The sequence below is a fragment of the Oryzias latipes genome, chromosome 4 (assembly GCF_053564925.1).
Source record: "Oryzias latipes strain Hd-rR chromosome 4, Olatipes_Hd-rR_3.1".
NCBI classification, from domain to species: domain Eukaryota; kingdom Metazoa; phylum Chordata; class Actinopteri; order Beloniformes; family Adrianichthyidae; genus Oryzias; species Oryzias latipes.
In genome coordinates, this window is record NC_136240.1 from 21,055,830 (window position 1) to 21,072,066 (window position 16,237).

Here is a 16,237-nt window from a genome sequence, read left to right on the forward strand (position 1 = left end):
TTTCATGTTTTCTTCTGCCAGATGAAATAAGGACTAATGAGTGTTTTCTTTTAAGTTCGTTTTTTTCCTTTTAATAAAAGCAAGGTTATCGTTTATGTACAATTTTATAGCTTCTACTCTAATGTAAATGCAGATTGAGGATTTCAGTTAAATGTGTAGAACTGAAGTAGTTGTTAAGAGCGTTGAAATGGACTTTGAAGTGCTTGAGCAGTGCTTGAATTTGACTTGAGGAACAGTTTATGAACCTATAAATGAGTTACTCTGCACACTGGAATTATGACTCCTTAGCTCCAGTGTAAGTTACTGTCTTTAGTTATTCATGATGGTGTAGAAGATGCAATGTCTTATCAGATTTCCAGATGACATTTGGTGCGAGATCCATGACGTCTGCAGCGTTAATGTGATTGAGCCGGAGGATGTTTTACCATGTGGGAAGATGTGAATGCTATTGAAGGATGTGCTGAGCAATTCATGGAATTCATCAGTCACGTAGATGACTCAGTGTGCACTTTTAAGTGGGATGACAGCTTGTTTTGTGGCTTTATTTTAACTAGGAAAGCACTTATTCATTCATAAATTTGGATGAGCCTCGTATCATTCAGCCACACATCAGATGTGTTCTTGTGGAAGCGGTCTGTTCAGCTGCAGACTTTGTTTGTGGCCTACCAAACGTATTCAAAAAAGTAGATCAGAGGAATAATGCTGCATCACGTGGGATAAACGTTCTCCTTGATGACTGATTTTCTCCTAACCTTCTATTGTGGTTCTTTTAGAGATCTCAAAGCAAACGTATCTACAGATTGGTGAGGTCTGGTTCTATGTAGGTGTGGAATGTTACGGGTTTAAAAAGGCGGTATCTCTGTGTTTTTTTGTCGTTTTTTTGGGTTTCAGAGTAATCGTGTGGCCAGAGATCACGCCCTGACAGACAGTGACTCTGAACAACTGAAGCAGCTGAGTAACAGGGACCCTCTGTCAGAAATAACTGAGCAGGAGAAAGACTTCCTCTGGAGACACAGGTAGTCAAACATGACACCCCTATCAATGTTGTTTCTGTGGTAAATGTCTTTTCTTTATGTTTTTTTATAGGGTCGTTTACATTTATGTTTACAAAATATGTTAAGTCGAGCATAATTAAACCCCCTTAGACTGCAACTGAGAGGCCTGATGGTGCTTACACTCCCTTTTTCCTTCTCGGTCAGGCACTATTGCATGAACATCCCTGAGATCCTTCCCAAGATCCTTCTTGCTGTCAAATGGAACTCCAGAGATGAAGTAGCACAGGTACTCTCATTTTGCACAAACCACTTCATTGGAAAAGCTTCGGCTTTCAGGTGATAAATGGGCGTGTCACTTTGAGTAGGAGAAAACGTTACAGACCAACAGCTAAAAACAAATTTGATGTGCAGCACAAACAAACGAGAAACCAACCAGACCTGACACCAGGATCAGTTTTTCTATTTTAGTTTTTCATTTCTCAGTTGTGCAAAACAAAAAAGTAAAATGGAAACGTGTGTATAATATAATGTATAATGTATAATGTATAATTTCCTCGCTGCTTTTTAGTGCTTTTCTGTAATATTATCCATATATTTTTATCATTTTTTGTATTTTCCAGATGTACTGTTTGCTGAAAGAGTGGCCATCTATCCGTCCTGAGCAGGCCATGGAGCTGTTGGATTGTAACTACCCAGACCCCATGGTCAGGCACTTTGCTGTACGCTGCCTTGACAAATTCCTGGCGGATGATAAACTGTCCCAGTACCTCATCCAGCTTGTACAGGTACTTCCCAGATGTATTTTAGCATATTGATTATCGATGTTTTAAATTTTAGAATTGGTTTTGAAGACTGAGTTCTTTAGTTATTTGTTTCTCAAACACTGACATCTTTTGTACGTCTTTTTTTTTTTTTTTTTGTACGTCAAAAAGACGTCACACACTACCACCTGATGACGACTATGATGAAAGCGGAAGTAAATCCACCGAAACATGTTAGCTATGTTGACAAACACAAACAATTTCACACGTTTCTGAGAAAAAATAACTAAAGAACTCAGTTAAATTTGTAGACACAATGAACTTTATTGAATTGTTTTGAAGACTTTCATTTTTCCTCTTCATCTCCAGGCTGAAATGCTGCTAGTGTTTACCGTTGAAATTGGGATTAGAGGCTACATTTTAATGCATTTTTTAGACACAAAGTGTGAAGAAGCTCTTATTTGCTGGATTGTTTTCCTCCACATTAGGTTTTGAAATACGAGCAGTATCTTGACAATCCACTGGCCCGCTTCCTCCTCAAAAAAGCTCTGACCAATCAGAGGATAGGGCATTTCTTCTTTTGGCATCTCAAGTGAGTAATGTTCTTCCCCTTCTCAGACGGCTAAAATCTCTTCTTTCATCTGCATTCATCCCTGTTTTCTGCTCCTTACAGGTCAGAAATGCACAATAAAACTGTGAGCCAGCGGTTTGGGCTGCTGTTGGAGGCTTACTGCAGGGCTTGTGGGATGTACCTCAAGCACTTGAGCCGGCAGGTAGAAGCAATGGAGAAACTCATCAACCTCACTGATATTCTCAAGCAAGAAAAGAAGGATGAGACACAAAAGGTAAAGAACATTTTTCTCTCTTATTACTGATATTATAAATGTATTAGTACATTTCAGTTTTTAGCTCATTCTGCAACTGGATCCCATTGTTTTTAAAGTGAAAAGTTGCTCTCAATGTGTAAAATGTCAATCTTGTCTGTGTTGCTTTGGGTGCAGATGCACATGTATGCACAGATACTGTTATTTTCCTCTTTGTGTGTCTTTTTAAAGGTCCAAATGCGGTTTCTTGTGGAGCAGATGAAGAGACCCGACTACATGGATGCCCTGCAGAACTTCACCTCTCCTCTCAACCCTGCACACCAACTGGGAAACCTGAGGTCAGAAGCAACTTAAAAAAGAGCTTCAAGCTGCTAAATAACCTGAATCGGTTTAAAAGGAAACCCATTCTTCCTTTTTTTTTATATATTATGTAAAGAAATCTTTGAATGTGTCAATAAAATCCTTCTTGCAAGCTTTAGTATGTAAGACCTCTGATGAAAACATAACAGCTTCCTATTTTCAGAATGAGCATCAACATTAATATTTTTTTAAGAAATTCTTCTAAAGTGGTTTTTAGGAAATTCCTAATGGAAAAATCCGATGAATGTGTTTGTTATTAAGCATCACTGTATTCAAAGGGTAATGTAGCCTATATAAAGAGAGTGCATGCTCATGGAAAAGTAAAGTTAATTAAAAGAATGTGTTACAGTGAAAGAATAAATGATTTGGACGCTTCATTCAAGTGGAGACGTGAATGTGACTGGTAGTTTGGTAGTGTTTCTATTCAAAACAAAAATCCCTGGTAAATCCCAGGTAAACTGTGCTTTATTAGCACGCCTGCTAAATGAAAAACACTTTCAGTTCAGAAAAAGATGTTTTTCGGCTCGGAATCTTTACCAGAATCTTTTTTTTTACTTTTAGGAGTTTTATTTTTTAGTAAAAACTAGAGCTTTTGAATAAGACGGTTACTGAAATTCCTGGGAAACCCCCTTTTTATTTTTGTCAATCCCAAAGAAATATTTAGGGAAAGAACAAAGACATTTAAGGTAATCGAGTTGTGTTACAATGCGTGATCTTCATTTCACTTATTTTATAAATTAAAATATCTACAGTAGCAGATACAATTTAAACATTGTCTTCCCCCAGACGTGCACAGTTAGTCTTTTGGTCTCCTGTTGGAACAAAAACGATGTAAAAAGCTTGTTGAAAGGGTTTTAGGACCAAACATTTTTTTAGGTATAATGTTTGCATAGGACGACAGTGGATCAGGTAAAGCTGTCAATGTTTTTGTTTATAGCAGGACATTGAACTCTTAGTTGGACCTGAGTGGTCAGGTTAGCTCGATTCTGGTGTGGAATCGTCTCGGTTAATGTGAGAGAACGGGAAAAACATAAATAAATAATTTCCTTCATAAAATACATTTTGTAAATAAAGTTTCTTTCACTGACCAATAATTCTTTTAAGACTTTGAATCTGCATTGTGTAGCATACATCGCTTCTGAACATAAGCTGTCAAACTTGGAAAATGGGACTTCATGTGAACTCCTGGCTGAGGTTTCTCTTTTTTTGCCCACAGGTTAGAGGACTGCAGGATTATGTCATCTGCAAAGAGGCCGCTGTGGCTGAACTGGGAGAACCCGGACATCATGTCAGAGATGCTTTTTCAGAACAACGAGATCATTTTCAAAAATGGAGATGGTAATCACAACCTAATTAATCATGTTGGTTCTTTGGTTTAAATACTTTTTTACAAGTTTGGTCATTTCATAGAATCAAGCTTTTGTTATTTTCTCATTCCTGTTGTTTTTTCTGCTTGTTTTGCAGACTTGCGTCAGGATATGCTGACATTGCAGATCATTAAAATAATGGAGAACATTTGGCAGAATCAGGGACTGGATCTGCGGTACCTCTCTCGGGTCTTCCGTCTCTTCAACTCATTTCTTTCTGCGCTGCCTCGGCCTCACTACATCCTCTTTGTCCCTCAGGATGCTGCCCTATGGCTGTCTGTCGTTAGGAGACTGCGTGGGGCTCATCGAGGTGGTCCGTAGTTCCCACACCATCATGCAGATTCAGTGTAAAGGAGGCTTGAAGGGAGCCTTACAGTTCAACTCCAACACTCTGCATCAGTGGCTCAAGGACAAAAACAGGGGAGAGATGTGAGTTTGAGGAAAAAGTAAAATAAAAGCCTATTTAGTTGTGTATCAATCTGTGTGTGTTAAAAGTCCCATCTTCTTGATCCAGATTTAGTGGTATCAGATTCTTTTCATCTTTTCTTGTGTCTGCAGGTATGACATGGCTGTGGATCTGTTCACCAGGTCCTGTGCTGGCTACTGTGTAGCTACATTCATCCTGGGGATTGGAGATCGCCACAACAGCAACATTATGGTTAAAGATGACGGACAGGTGAGCGTGCATGAGTCTGTTACTTTTATACTTGTGCTTAATGATGTTGAAAAAATTAGGTTTTTCGGGATCTTTGAGTAAAATTGAAGTCACTTTTTCTTCAGCCCATGAATCTATTTTTTGCCAATCCTTGTGGCATTTCCTTTTTTTTCAATAAAATGTTTTAGTTCAGTAACTTTTTGATGACAGGAGGTTGTCAAGTGCCATATGAACCCAACAGCTGTTGGCATTTTTGACCTAAATATGATAAATTTCGGGTCTCGAACATGTTCAGTTTTGTCACGTGTGCATTTTCTCTTTGTTTATTAATTTGCTGTTTTCCGCTCCAGCTGTTTCATATAGATTTCGGGCATTTCCTGGATCATAAGAAGAAGAAATTTGGCTACAAAAGAGAACGGGTACCTTTCGTGCTGACGCAGGACTTCCTCATTGTCATCAGTAAAGGATCACAGGAATGCACAAAAACCAAAGAGTTCGAAAGGTTCCAAAACTTTGTCCTGTTGTTCATTTTTCTCTCCTTATATTTTCATCCTTCTCTGGTTTCAGAGTAATTTTTATTCTTCGGACAACTCTGAGGAAAAGTAGTCCGATCAGATGTTTTTTGAAGCGATCTTTTTGTCCGAAAGTACAGCAGAAAGCAAAATGGTGACAAATATTTTAGTGTTGTTCAGAACTGTACAGAGACATTCCTCGTTTATAGCTGGAGTTTCGTTCTTAAAATGACCTGCGACAGCTGAAATCTAAGTATTTTTTACAGTTTTTAGAGATGTTTTGAGGCAGTAAAAGCCCTCACAACACATTTTTTCACTTTTCTTTCCTGTTTAAACTCTCAAAGTTCAAGCCTTCATATAAAAATAAGTCCAATACTATAGAATGGAACCAAAGACCTGATTGCAGTTGAAGGTTTATGTAAATTTGTTTAACTGAACACCTTCTGAACAGGAGAAATGGAGATTGATTGACAAGGTCAGCAGCCAATCAGAACACAGAACATAATACGCTGTTAATAACAAAACAAAGAAAAACATGTGAAATTACATTAAAAACAGTGAGACTGTGAATCGTGAACCGTGTTAAAGCGGAGAACACTGTTTGGAATCTGTATGATGTCTATATGTCCAAGATGAACATTGTATACACATTTTTGGGCTTTCAATTTTAGAGTTGTGTTCATATTCAACACTATTATGTAAGTAAATGCCAGTATTTTATAGATGAACTAGTCGTAAGTGACTTTTTCTTCTGTCCTTGTGTTTCCAAACTACTAAATGAAGCAGTGTGTCGTTTTTCTTACGATTTTTCTTCCATAACTTAGTCTCAGGAAGGTTTTTTCTTGTCACCATCTTCCTCCAGGTTCCAGGAGATGTGCTACAAAGCTTACCTAGCCATCCGCCAACATGCCAACCTCTTCATCAACCTGTTCTCCATGATGCTGGGCTCCGGGATGCCTGAGCTGCAGTCCTTTGACGACATCGCGTACATCCGAAAAACGCTGGCGCTCGAGAAAGGCGAGCAGGTGAGCAGACATTTCACTGGCAACCAAAGCCTTCGATCGTTTGAAACGTCTCCAGATCAACTCAAGAGACTCTTCCAATGTTGCAGGAAGCATTGGACTACTTTATGAAACAGATGAACGATGCTCACCATGGAGGGTGGACCACCAAGATGGACTGGATATTCCACACAATTAGACAGCATGCACTCAACTGATACCTCACCCACAAACCAGTCCCACCGTGGAGTATTATTACACCGAAGCAGCAAACTCTTCCAAGAAGTTCATTTCTGCATGACAGCAGACTAGCAAGCAGTCTACCAATGAGGGAACTGTTTTTATACACGTATATATTTCTTTTTTGAAGCACCTTTTTTTTTGTTCAGTCAAATGTGGTTCCATTTTTTTTTGTATTTTAAATACACGTTTGTCTGCTTTCTGGTGTGTGCACTGGTCTCAGATTGAGTAAGGGTCTTCATGAGAGCAGTGTGATGTTTGCATATCATGTTGCCGTGCATCATCCTGTTTTTGTTGTTGTTGTTTTTTTCATCCATCAGAGCGATTTGACAAAATCCAGGGTCACGTCATCCCTCGCTCTGCTGCTCTCAGAAGAAAAGCCCAGGTTTCACAGCGCAGCTTAAGAAGCTGCATCTGCCAATGTATCAATGTAGCCACAACGTAAGTCCAACTTACTTCCCTCCTCGGCCATAAGAGTGCTGCACTTTGGTTCGTCATCGCTAGAAAGGTAGCGGCCACAAGCACCTTTTTTTTTGTTCTATTCTTTTTTGTTGGCGTGTAAGTGACAATTTGTCGTTTTCCACTACAGCAGAAGTGTAGTGGAATCGTTTAGATCGTCTTCCATCGTTTTGGATGTATCAACTCGTTTATGGAAATCAGAAACATCTAACAAAGTTAGACTCTAACCAGAATTTTTAGGGGTTTATTGTGTTTTTCTTTTTTTACTTTTATTTATTTATGTACAGTGTTTAGTTTCCAAACCCAACCCTAACATTATCAACAGTATGTGTAGAGACATGTCTTATTTTTGGATTATTTCCAGCTTCCTGTGCAGCTGCCAACCTTATTCCTCATTATCACATCATCAGCCTAATCCTGCTGATTCCTTTTTTTATTTGTGCTCTCAGTCACTTTATTGTAATATTTATTTTGGCCTCGTGAATAGTTAATTTTTTGTTATTATGATATGGTTGCTGCCCCATTTTTATCACTTTTTTTTTGGCAAGTTAAAAAAAAATCCTATTTTATATGTAACTGGGTTTATAATTAGTTTCTTTTTCTGTTAGCAATTGGATGCTCAGGGGAATGTCTCGTCTTCCTCTTTATTTAAATGCCTTTGAATCACTGAAAAACTGCACAATGTTGCACAATGTTAAACCCAAAAACCTGGCACTAGTTTAAGAAAAGAAACCCTTTAAAGGGAAACTGTCTAATTTGACTCAGATTACCAAAAAAAAAAAATATTGAACTAAACCTCGTCTTTTGCATATATTGACTCTTAAGCTGTGATATCGTGTTAGAAGATGGAAATCATCCAAATTATTACAAGGGGGGAACAAAAGGGAATTTTGACCTAAAATAGAAGTATTTTTGTATGTTTTTGCTTCATAACAGATTTAAAAAATACTATTTGTGAAGTTTAGTTTGGGATGCAGCTCTTTAATAAGGAAAACTCTAGTGAAGCTGTTATCGTAGTATTTGAATGGGAATGTCTCCAAGTAGACATCCACAGGAGCTCAGTGAATATAAAGACATTCGGATCAACATGATCATTACATCAACATGAATGATCAGCCAGTTGAACTGATTGTGGTGTTGGGCCGAAGCTGCATCAGTGGCATGAATGTATTTCATTAGAAGGGTGGAGACGACGTGCGCTCAGACGCTGAGAGCTCTTTCCTCTCTCTGATCCTATTTTTGGTGCATCAGAAAAAAAGATCATACTCTAAGGGGTTAGAAAAAAAGTGTTGGTCTAATCCTTTTTTTACTTTAAAGCCTAGTATGCATGTTTGTAAAACGGCCTCACCTGTAGGAAGACTCCATATTGAAGAAACGTCGAGCAGGTCGTTGGTCTGACCTTTTGTTTGTCTCTGCTATGAATGATGGGTAAAAATCCACCTGTACATACTAAAGGTTGCGTGTGCCATACGAACTCTTCTGCACGGGCTGCAGGCTTTCATTGGCAGGTCCCAGTGACTCCGGCAGCTGTGTCGTCTTTAGATGTTCCGACTCCCCCCTCCTGACGACAGGCGTGTGCCAAAAAAACAAAAAAAACAGTTTATAGAGAAACAAACCTCTCTGATGGGTCGTTTTACTTGAAATTTTGTGACTCTAAATCCCCTCTGTATTTAGGTAGCTGTATTTGGTGGGGGGGGGGGGGGGGGGGGGGGGTTGTTTAGTATTTTTTGTGAGTGTGTGTGTGTTGTGGAGTGTGTGTGAGCCACAGTGGGTGTATGTCCGATTCCAGTGGTGATTGTTTTTTGCATTTTTTGCGCTGCAGTCCATTATTTTAGAATAAAGACTCCATTAAGATAGTGCTTTATAACAATGAGGTGACAAGAAAGCTTTTTTTGTTTCATTGATCCAACAGATCCTTCAATCCAAGCACGTCTGTGTACATTTGTTGTTGGTGCCCGTCTTTGTTGCTGAATCAACTGAGGTTTTTTTTTTCTCTCTCTCTCTTTATGGTAAAAAACTCAGTGCAATATTCCTGCTGTTTTTCCCAACAGCTGCCTGAAAATCAGTTCTTCAGAACCTACAGCTGCAGGTTTTTTATTCATTTTTTTCTACTAACTTTATTGATTAAGACATGGATAAAGAAAAATCCGCCTGGGTTTAAAGGTAAAACATGGTGGATAAAGACAAATTCCCTCATGGATTTATGTTCACTATGCATCACTATGATATTTCCTAAAATGTTCCATATTGTCAGTATACAATTCTGTATGATGGGCCAATGAATTGTTTCTCTCAATCCTACCTGCATGAGATGGATAAAAAACAAAACAAAAAAAACAATATTCCTCTGGCTACATTCAGTTTTTGATATATTTTTTAAGGCACCTGTGAAAATGTTGCTAAATGAATGCCTTAAGTTTGTTTCCTGTAGTTTCTAGGACAAGTTTACTCTAACTTGAAGTAACCTGCCTTTTTTATTTATGAATGTTTCTCTTTTTTGCTAAGTTGCCAGAGTTCGGGTTTGAACCCTGACTGACTGGTCATCTGAGTGTTCTGTGACGATGTACAAATAAATTTGTTAAACATTCACTTCTTCCTGTGTTTGCTCTTGTGCTTTAAAGGTGTTGTACTTTCCTCTAAAAGGGACTTTTTAGGACTTTGGTTTTCTGCTAAATATAGAGTATTTGTTATTTTACAGTAATCAAGCCCAACAGTTTAAAATGTTTTATCTATTTTTCTATAGTAAGGGAATGTTTAAGTGTATTGTACTTAAAAATAAAAGAACACAACAACATTTACTTGAGTTTAATGTTAGAAAACGAATGTTATTTTTATGAGTGTTTTGCTGTTCATTTCTTTCTTTGTTCTAGAGCTTTCTGAATAGTCACTTCCACCACTTTCTTAAACGATTATCTGCGTTCAGCAATCTTTGACGTTAATATTACTGGAAAGAGAAAACACCATATTTAATCTCTTCAAGACAAAGACAAATCTGGTGAGAGCAGGTCTGTGTCACTTAAAGCTCCCTCTACTGGTGGTTTTTGGGCCTTTGGACGACCAAAGTGACGCTGCCGTTTGATTGGCTTCCAGGGCTTAGAAGGGCATTGGTAGGGGTTGCTGGGTTCAGCCAGGCCTATCTCCTCCTCAGATGACTCTTTGGTTGCAGCCGTGGTGGCGGTCGGCCGTGTTGTCGATGGTGATGCAGTGGAGGGAACTTTGTGCAGGAACTTCCTGAGAGGAGACCAGCCGGGTGGACGACGTCTTTGGAATGTCGACTTTGAAAAAAATGTGAAAGAAAATAAAGCAGAATGATAAACTCATTATAAAAATGAAACTGACCCAAAATTTGGGGATTTTCTTTTTCATGCTCTCACCCCAGGCAGTGGTCCATCTTCACAGACTATTTGGACTTGTGGAGCTTCTAATCTCCATGGTGCTAAATCCACCGTGGCGTTACAGTTAACAAAGCCCTGTAAGTGCACGAAAACGTTTGAGAACCACCATCTGTTCCAAAAATATATATAAAAGGTCAGATCTTAATTAAAAGGGACTTTTACTGGTTTCTCCTCATTAGGGGCACAAACTTCATTGAGCTCTTCATGGTCAGCTTTGGCGCATGTGGTGTTCTTCAAATCAAATCTCAGTCGGAACCGGAAACCTGCGATCACCTTTGGATACACAAACGCACACCTTTCAGAGGTCAGATGAACCTTGGTGGTCGTGTCCTCACTTCCTGTGAGCCAGCCTACCTGTCTGGTGGCGTGGCCGATTTGATTGAGCGTGTAGAGGTGGGAGGAGTCAGACATGGAGTTGTACTTGGAGATGGAGGCAGCGAAGGGAACCTTGAGGTCTTCCGAATTCTCATCGACGTCTTCAGGACACCCCAAACAGGGAGCTCTTTCTGGAAAGATTAAGTCACCTGAAGAAAGAGGAAAATGGACATTTTTAGCCGTCACGGATGGAAGACAGAAATGCATTCATTGTATGAATGCAATCTTGAAAACTATAATTTACTGAAGACATTTTTAGTGGTTTTAGATTATCAAAATATTACATAAAAGTACCTAAATTGCTCTCACAAATATTAGTGCAGTTCAATAAAAACATCCTAGTTTTTAGAAAAAGGGAACTTGTATCAGCATTTTAATAGTTAATTTTAAATAAAGTAACTTTTTTTAATTTTCACTAAGTATTCAAGTTTTTATAGAAATTAAATCTTTTTTTTAAAAAATACTCTTGTTCACAGTGCTATCTCACTAAAGAAATCATCATAAATGGCTTTTGTGTAGTTTTCACTGTCAAACACCTAGACATTCTGTTTCTTTTTCCCAGAGGCAGTCAACAATGCTTAAATCAGCAGGAAAAAGAAGTCCAAATGGAGCCTCAAAAGTAGCAGAACTCTTTTAAGAACAGTGTTTACTATCCACCCACGCTGAAGCTGATAAGGAGAAAACAGTTTAAAGTCTACTCGATGCCAATGCCCTCTTGAGTGATAAGTTAATATTGTGCTTTTCATGATTTCATGTCAATATATTGCTCAATCTTTTTTCTCACTGTTTTTTAATTGAAAAAATAAGTTTTTCTCATAGGAAAGGAGAAGAAAACCAAAATAATGACTATATCTGCAAGAAAACCATGCGTATGTAACAAGCACTTTAAAAAATATATTTTTTAGTTGGTATCAAAATAAATGGTTTGATTTGATTTATTTGTATTTTTCAAGCACTGATTGTAGTCAATACAACAAAATCACACAGATTTATCACGCATTGCCGAACAAATGAAATGCATTGACAAAAAAAAAAAAGAAAAATTTACGTAAATGTACGAAGAAAATGAATGTGCAATTGCTTATAATCATAGAGATTTTTGCTTTGAAACATACACATTAGTGGTCACGTTAGTGTAAGTAAAGTCAAGTAGTTAGATTTATTGCTTGAAAAGGAGAAGAAACAAGCAAGCTTAAATATTCCCACCCCTATAGAGTCATTTAATTTCTTATTTTTGCATAGTTGTCATAATCCAGTCTTCAAGACAGTGCCTTAGGGACTACAGGCATTTAAAAATGTTCACCATTAATGTAACTAAAAACTTGTGTATGTTTAATTTTCTCCTGCTTTTTACAACTTTTCTTCAAAATAACTTTGTTAAAGTAATTGTGTTCACTTACCAAAGTGACAATACACATGTTTGATGAATGTTCTTGTCTCTGTGACATGGGCTGTGGCGTTGCATGAAAAAGGCTTCTGTGGCTGTATTAAAAAAAAAAAAATATATATATATATATATATTTAAATAAAGTTCATCAGCTTTGTTTGTTGGGATGTTTAGACGCTTGTTTTAGGTTTGTTACCTTCCCTCCATGTTTCAGATGGTCGCACTCTGTCCACGGTTGGGAGGATCCTGCCGGACAGTTGCTCCTCCTGCTGGTGAACTCCACATAGTACCCTCCAGGGTCTGAGTCGTTCTGTATCTGCGGTTACACAAACCACACAGAAACACAGGCGCCAGAAGCCAAAGGTCAAAGAGTCGAACAGTGTTTTTCCAAGAATTTCTCAATTCTCCTTCCAGAGTTTTTCCAGGATGGAATCGTGCTTAAAATATGAGGAACGTTGAATAAACATCAAAGAAACGACAACATTTTGGAGCTGCTATGTCACGTTGGACACCCCAGAACAACATAAGAACACATACGTTTGTTTTCTCCTGTAGTACAGTATATTAAATATTTATAACAATTTATTGATTTGATGCATTTGGTAAATTTATTTCTTTAAATAGATGCTTCCAAACGGTTCAGCAGCTGAGGAAACCTTACCAGCATCTAAAATAGCATTGATTTAATTAATATGCATTATTTTTGTGGCCCTTGTACCTTGTTGGCAAACAGGATCTGAAACAGAACCAGCTTGTAACCAGAGCTCAGCTTCTCGTTAAAGCTGTCCAAAGCGCCGTAGACGGACTTCTCCACAGTGGGGTCGTTACAGGCCGCCAGGGTGCCCAGCATGGGCGGCTCTGTGTCCTGGACAAGGGCAGAAAAGACAGACAGCTCACTAACATCTTCCAATTACATCATTTATTTAACTGTTATCTTCTAACTGTAATCATTCCCTTAGAAAATTACAGCAAACCCCCCGAAACTATGAAAATACAAGCTTGGACTAAACTGTGTCTACATGTGCTGTAGTGGAGAATAAATAATTATTTCATCTGGATAACTTTGGCTGTTGTGGTAATTTCCACTTCTCTTATACTCCAATACTTCTTAAAATAAACTGTTTATGTAGTTTAGGCATCAAACAAATGGGTTATCTCTGAATATTTGGCTCTTAATCTGGTTTTATTTTGTTAAGTGAATTTTTAATTAGCCAGGAGAATATAGTCTTGGTTTAGGGATGATCTTGAAGGCGGCTCTTTCCAAACTGTTGGGCATTTTATTTTTGTTTTAAAAAGCGTAAATTCATATTTTTTTTGTGCACGTTTTGGATTTTTGGATTGTTTAAAACCTGTTAAATGTCTCTAAACCTGTTAAATTGTTGTCTAAACCTAAAACAATAAATTAGTTTTGATATTTTTAAAAGACAATAAAGTTTCTACTGCTCCATCTACAATCAATTTATTCTTTATTTGTTGGTAAAATGTTTTAGAAGGCAACTGTTTGATTGTTTTTTTTTACTTACCTGTGCAAACACAGAATTGTGGAGGCACAGCAGGCCAAGTAAACACCACCCCGCTACTCTCCTCATCCTCTTGTCTGAAAAATCTTTGCTTCTGTTCTAAAAAGAAAAAAAAAATCATTATAGTCACCAATCAAATGCATTTTTCTGCAGAAAATATCCTCCCTACTCCAAAAACTGTCCTATAATAATTGGCTTTTTAAATTTTTTTTTATCTATTAAAATTTTGGAAAGGCCAAAAATATCATAAGCTGCAGCTCACCGTTTGTAAAGATGAAGGTCTGGTGCAGATACTGGTTGGCCTTTAAAGGAAAGACTCTCCTCTCCTCTGCGCTTTGTGGTGGACGACTGTGTGAGCGTCTCCTGAAGCAGTGGGTGGGAGTCATGAGGAGGAGGATGACACAGAGGGATTCAAACACAGAGGACAGGGGGCACACAGGACACACAGGCAAATGTTTGCCCCCCCCCCCCCCCCACACACACACACACACGCACACACATTTGTTGACTCAGTCAGAATCAGAAGCCGGGTGAGCATGAAGATCCGTTTTTGTAATGTTTCCAATGTACTGCCATGTTAAAGAGTGTGTTTTAACACATGCATGAAGTTAGATGGCAAAAGCTGGAGGAAGTCATGCTGAGAATTTGGGTCTGGTGGTTGTTTTGAGAGTACTTTGCTCTGACGACCTTTAACCTCACCTCCTCTGATTTCCTCACAGTCAAACAAACTGGAATGTACTCAAATGGCAAACTGCATTTGCCTGGATGATTCCAGCTCACTGCTGTTTGTGTGTCAGACGTAAGCACAGATGTTTCAAGTTCCATTTGGATTCTGTGTATTTTTTATTTTTAGACAATCAAGTTTGTCTCAAGGCACCAAATTAGTTAAAAATAATTTTTATTTTAAAAAGTTAACCTTTAAAAGTTGAACTTTTTCTCAGTATCCAGTTTATCCAGAATGAGGACAACCCTCCATACTGAGCTTGCAAGGTTGACAATTTAGAGGAAAACTCCCCTCTAAACATAAGATCTCTAAAAGAACTTAAAGCAGAACTAGACTGAATGATTTTTGTGCAAAAGTATCAAATGCAACAACTCAAAAGAGGTGGGGTTATATATATCCTCTTCTTCCGACACCTTTTCAAGCAGCAAATCCAACTCTACTTGCCTTTAGTTATCTTTTTTTTTTTAATCTAATGTGACCTCTGTAGGTATTGTATACATTACTGCAAGAATCTCTATTTATGATTTTGAGGACGGTATCCTCTTCCCACATCTTTGATCACTTTCTTTATTTTTTAATCAATGCATTTTGTTATTTCGGTAATGAGTTTGATATATCTGTGGGAAATAAAATGCTTTAAATAAACCAATAAATCAAAACAAATCAAGATGGGAAAACTAATAATCCATTAAAAAATCTGCTTCACAACAAAAACTTGTCAGCTTTTGCAGCAGTGAGAACAGAAAGCAGAGGCGAGACATCTGTTATAAGACACATGTTTGTGACTGCATTAAGAAAACCCCACAGACAAACTCAAACCCCTGTATTACAGTTTCTATGACGACAATAGAGATTTTTTGGTACATTCAGCAATGACAGAACAAAGTAGAGGCAAAAACACTGGAACATGTTTTTGGGGACAACACACATCAAAATGTGTGAATGCAACAATGACGTATACGGTACATTCTAGGGTAACACAGACTTGAAGTAAGGTGCTATGAAACATTGGTAAAATAAAGGTTGTGCAGCTTAGTTTGCTTTTTAGTGATTATTCTGGCTTTTGGTCATGTTCTGTTCAAAGTTGTCCTCGTCTCAGTCACATAAGGTGCAGGTTGATGATCTTCCACAGCTCTTACATGTCATTTGCCTCAGTGCACTTAAGTGTCTGGTTTTCAGTTCTTCTTCGTCAAGTTATGTGATCCAAATCTGACTTTATTGTTTTTGGTGCATGTTTCACTTCTACCATTGCATTAGATTTGATCTGGAATTATCAATTAACCCTTGTGCTATCTTAGATGACCCCCCCCCCTTACTTTGACGTGCTTTCCCTACCATGACAAAGGTGGATAAAGGTGGAAAGATTTCATGTACGGTAATCTATGGACACCAGTGAAGATCACAAATCATTGAAGAAAAAAGGTTCAGCGCACTTTCTAGTGGGTCTAGATGACCCAACTCCCAATGTTAAAATGCCTAGCACAAGGGTTACAAATGGTGTTCAGAAAACTGTAGGAATCATTTATTGTTCTTCTTGTCCCGTTGCAAACAAGCTAACCTCCACCTTCCATTGAAATATGCCCATGTGACTGAATTAATGGAGTGACAACAAATCAAACATGTATATCTATACGTACGTGCTATTACAAAGATAAAACATTC

General features: G+C 38.0%; 2 protein-coding genes across 3 annotated transcripts in view; one reads left to right on the top strand and one right to left on the bottom strand.

Moving 5' to 3' along the window:
- The window catches only part of pik3ca (phosphatidylinositol-4,5-bisphosphate 3-kinase, catalytic subunit alpha), a 29,236-nt gene extending 19,473 nt beyond the window's left edge, over positions 1 to 9,763 (top strand). The window contains exons 14-26 of the mRNA XM_011474185.4: positions 892 to 1,016; positions 1,200 to 1,281; positions 1,616 to 1,780; positions 2,245 to 2,348; positions 2,430 to 2,601; positions 2,812 to 2,918; positions 4,157 to 4,278; positions 4,405 to 4,483; positions 4,566 to 4,736; positions 4,866 to 4,983; positions 5,313 to 5,464; positions 6,337 to 6,499; positions 6,586 to 9,763. Of these exons, the coding sequence (XP_011472487.1) occupies positions 892 to 1,016; positions 1,200 to 1,281; positions 1,616 to 1,780; positions 2,245 to 2,348; positions 2,430 to 2,601; positions 2,812 to 2,918; positions 4,157 to 4,278; positions 4,405 to 4,483; positions 4,566 to 4,736; positions 4,866 to 4,983; positions 5,313 to 5,464; positions 6,337 to 6,499; positions 6,586 to 6,693 (1,668 nt within the window). The 3' untranslated portion in view covers positions 6,694 to 9,763. The remainder of the gene's footprint in view (positions 1 to 891; positions 1,017 to 1,199; positions 1,282 to 1,615; positions 1,781 to 2,244; positions 2,349 to 2,429; positions 2,602 to 2,811; positions 2,919 to 4,156; positions 4,279 to 4,404; positions 4,484 to 4,565; positions 4,737 to 4,865; positions 4,984 to 5,312; positions 5,465 to 6,336; positions 6,500 to 6,585) is intronic.
- A 201-nt stretch (positions 9,764 to 9,964) lies between these two features.
- Positions 9,965 to 14,305, bottom strand: kng1 (kininogen 1). Of its 2 annotated transcripts, none has more exons than XM_023954360.2 (9): positions 14,114 to 14,305; positions 13,855 to 13,950; positions 13,050 to 13,196; positions 12,528 to 12,647; positions 12,345 to 12,426; positions 10,924 to 11,093; positions 10,732 to 10,842; positions 10,549 to 10,644; positions 9,965 to 10,449 (listed from the first exon to the last, which is right to left on the bottom strand). In XM_023954360.2, the coding sequence occupies exons 2-9, from the start codon at positions 13,918 to 13,920 to the stop codon at positions 10,150 to 10,152; spliced, it is 1,092 nt and encodes a 363-aa protein (XP_023810128.1). In that variant the 5' UTR covers positions 13,921 to 13,950; positions 14,114 to 14,305; the 3' UTR covers positions 9,965 to 10,149. The 2 variants fall into 2 exon arrangements, with proteins under 2 accessions (XP_023810128.1, XP_023810129.1); XM_023954361.2 differs by having other exon boundaries at positions 13,855 to 13,945; positions 14,114 to 14,259.
- Between the last annotated feature and the right edge of the window lie 1,932 nt (positions 14,306 to 16,237).

What these genes read in the sequence shown, in the direction of transcription:
- kng1 (XM_023954360.2), bottom strand. Translation starts at nt 13,920, where the DNA reads ATGAGGAGAGTAGCGGGGTGGTGTTTACTTGGCCTGCTGTGCCTCCAC. An exon ending in ATCTGAAACATGGAGGGAAG is followed by an intron (nt 12,427 to 12,527) that starts GTAACAAACCTA and finishes TTTTTAATACAG; the next exon opens with CCACAGAAGCCTTTTTCATG. An exon ending in AAGATGGACCACTGCCTGGG is followed by an intron (nt 10,450 to 10,548) that starts GTGAGAGCATGA and finishes TTTTTTTCAAAG; the next exon opens with TCGACATTCCAAAGACGTCG.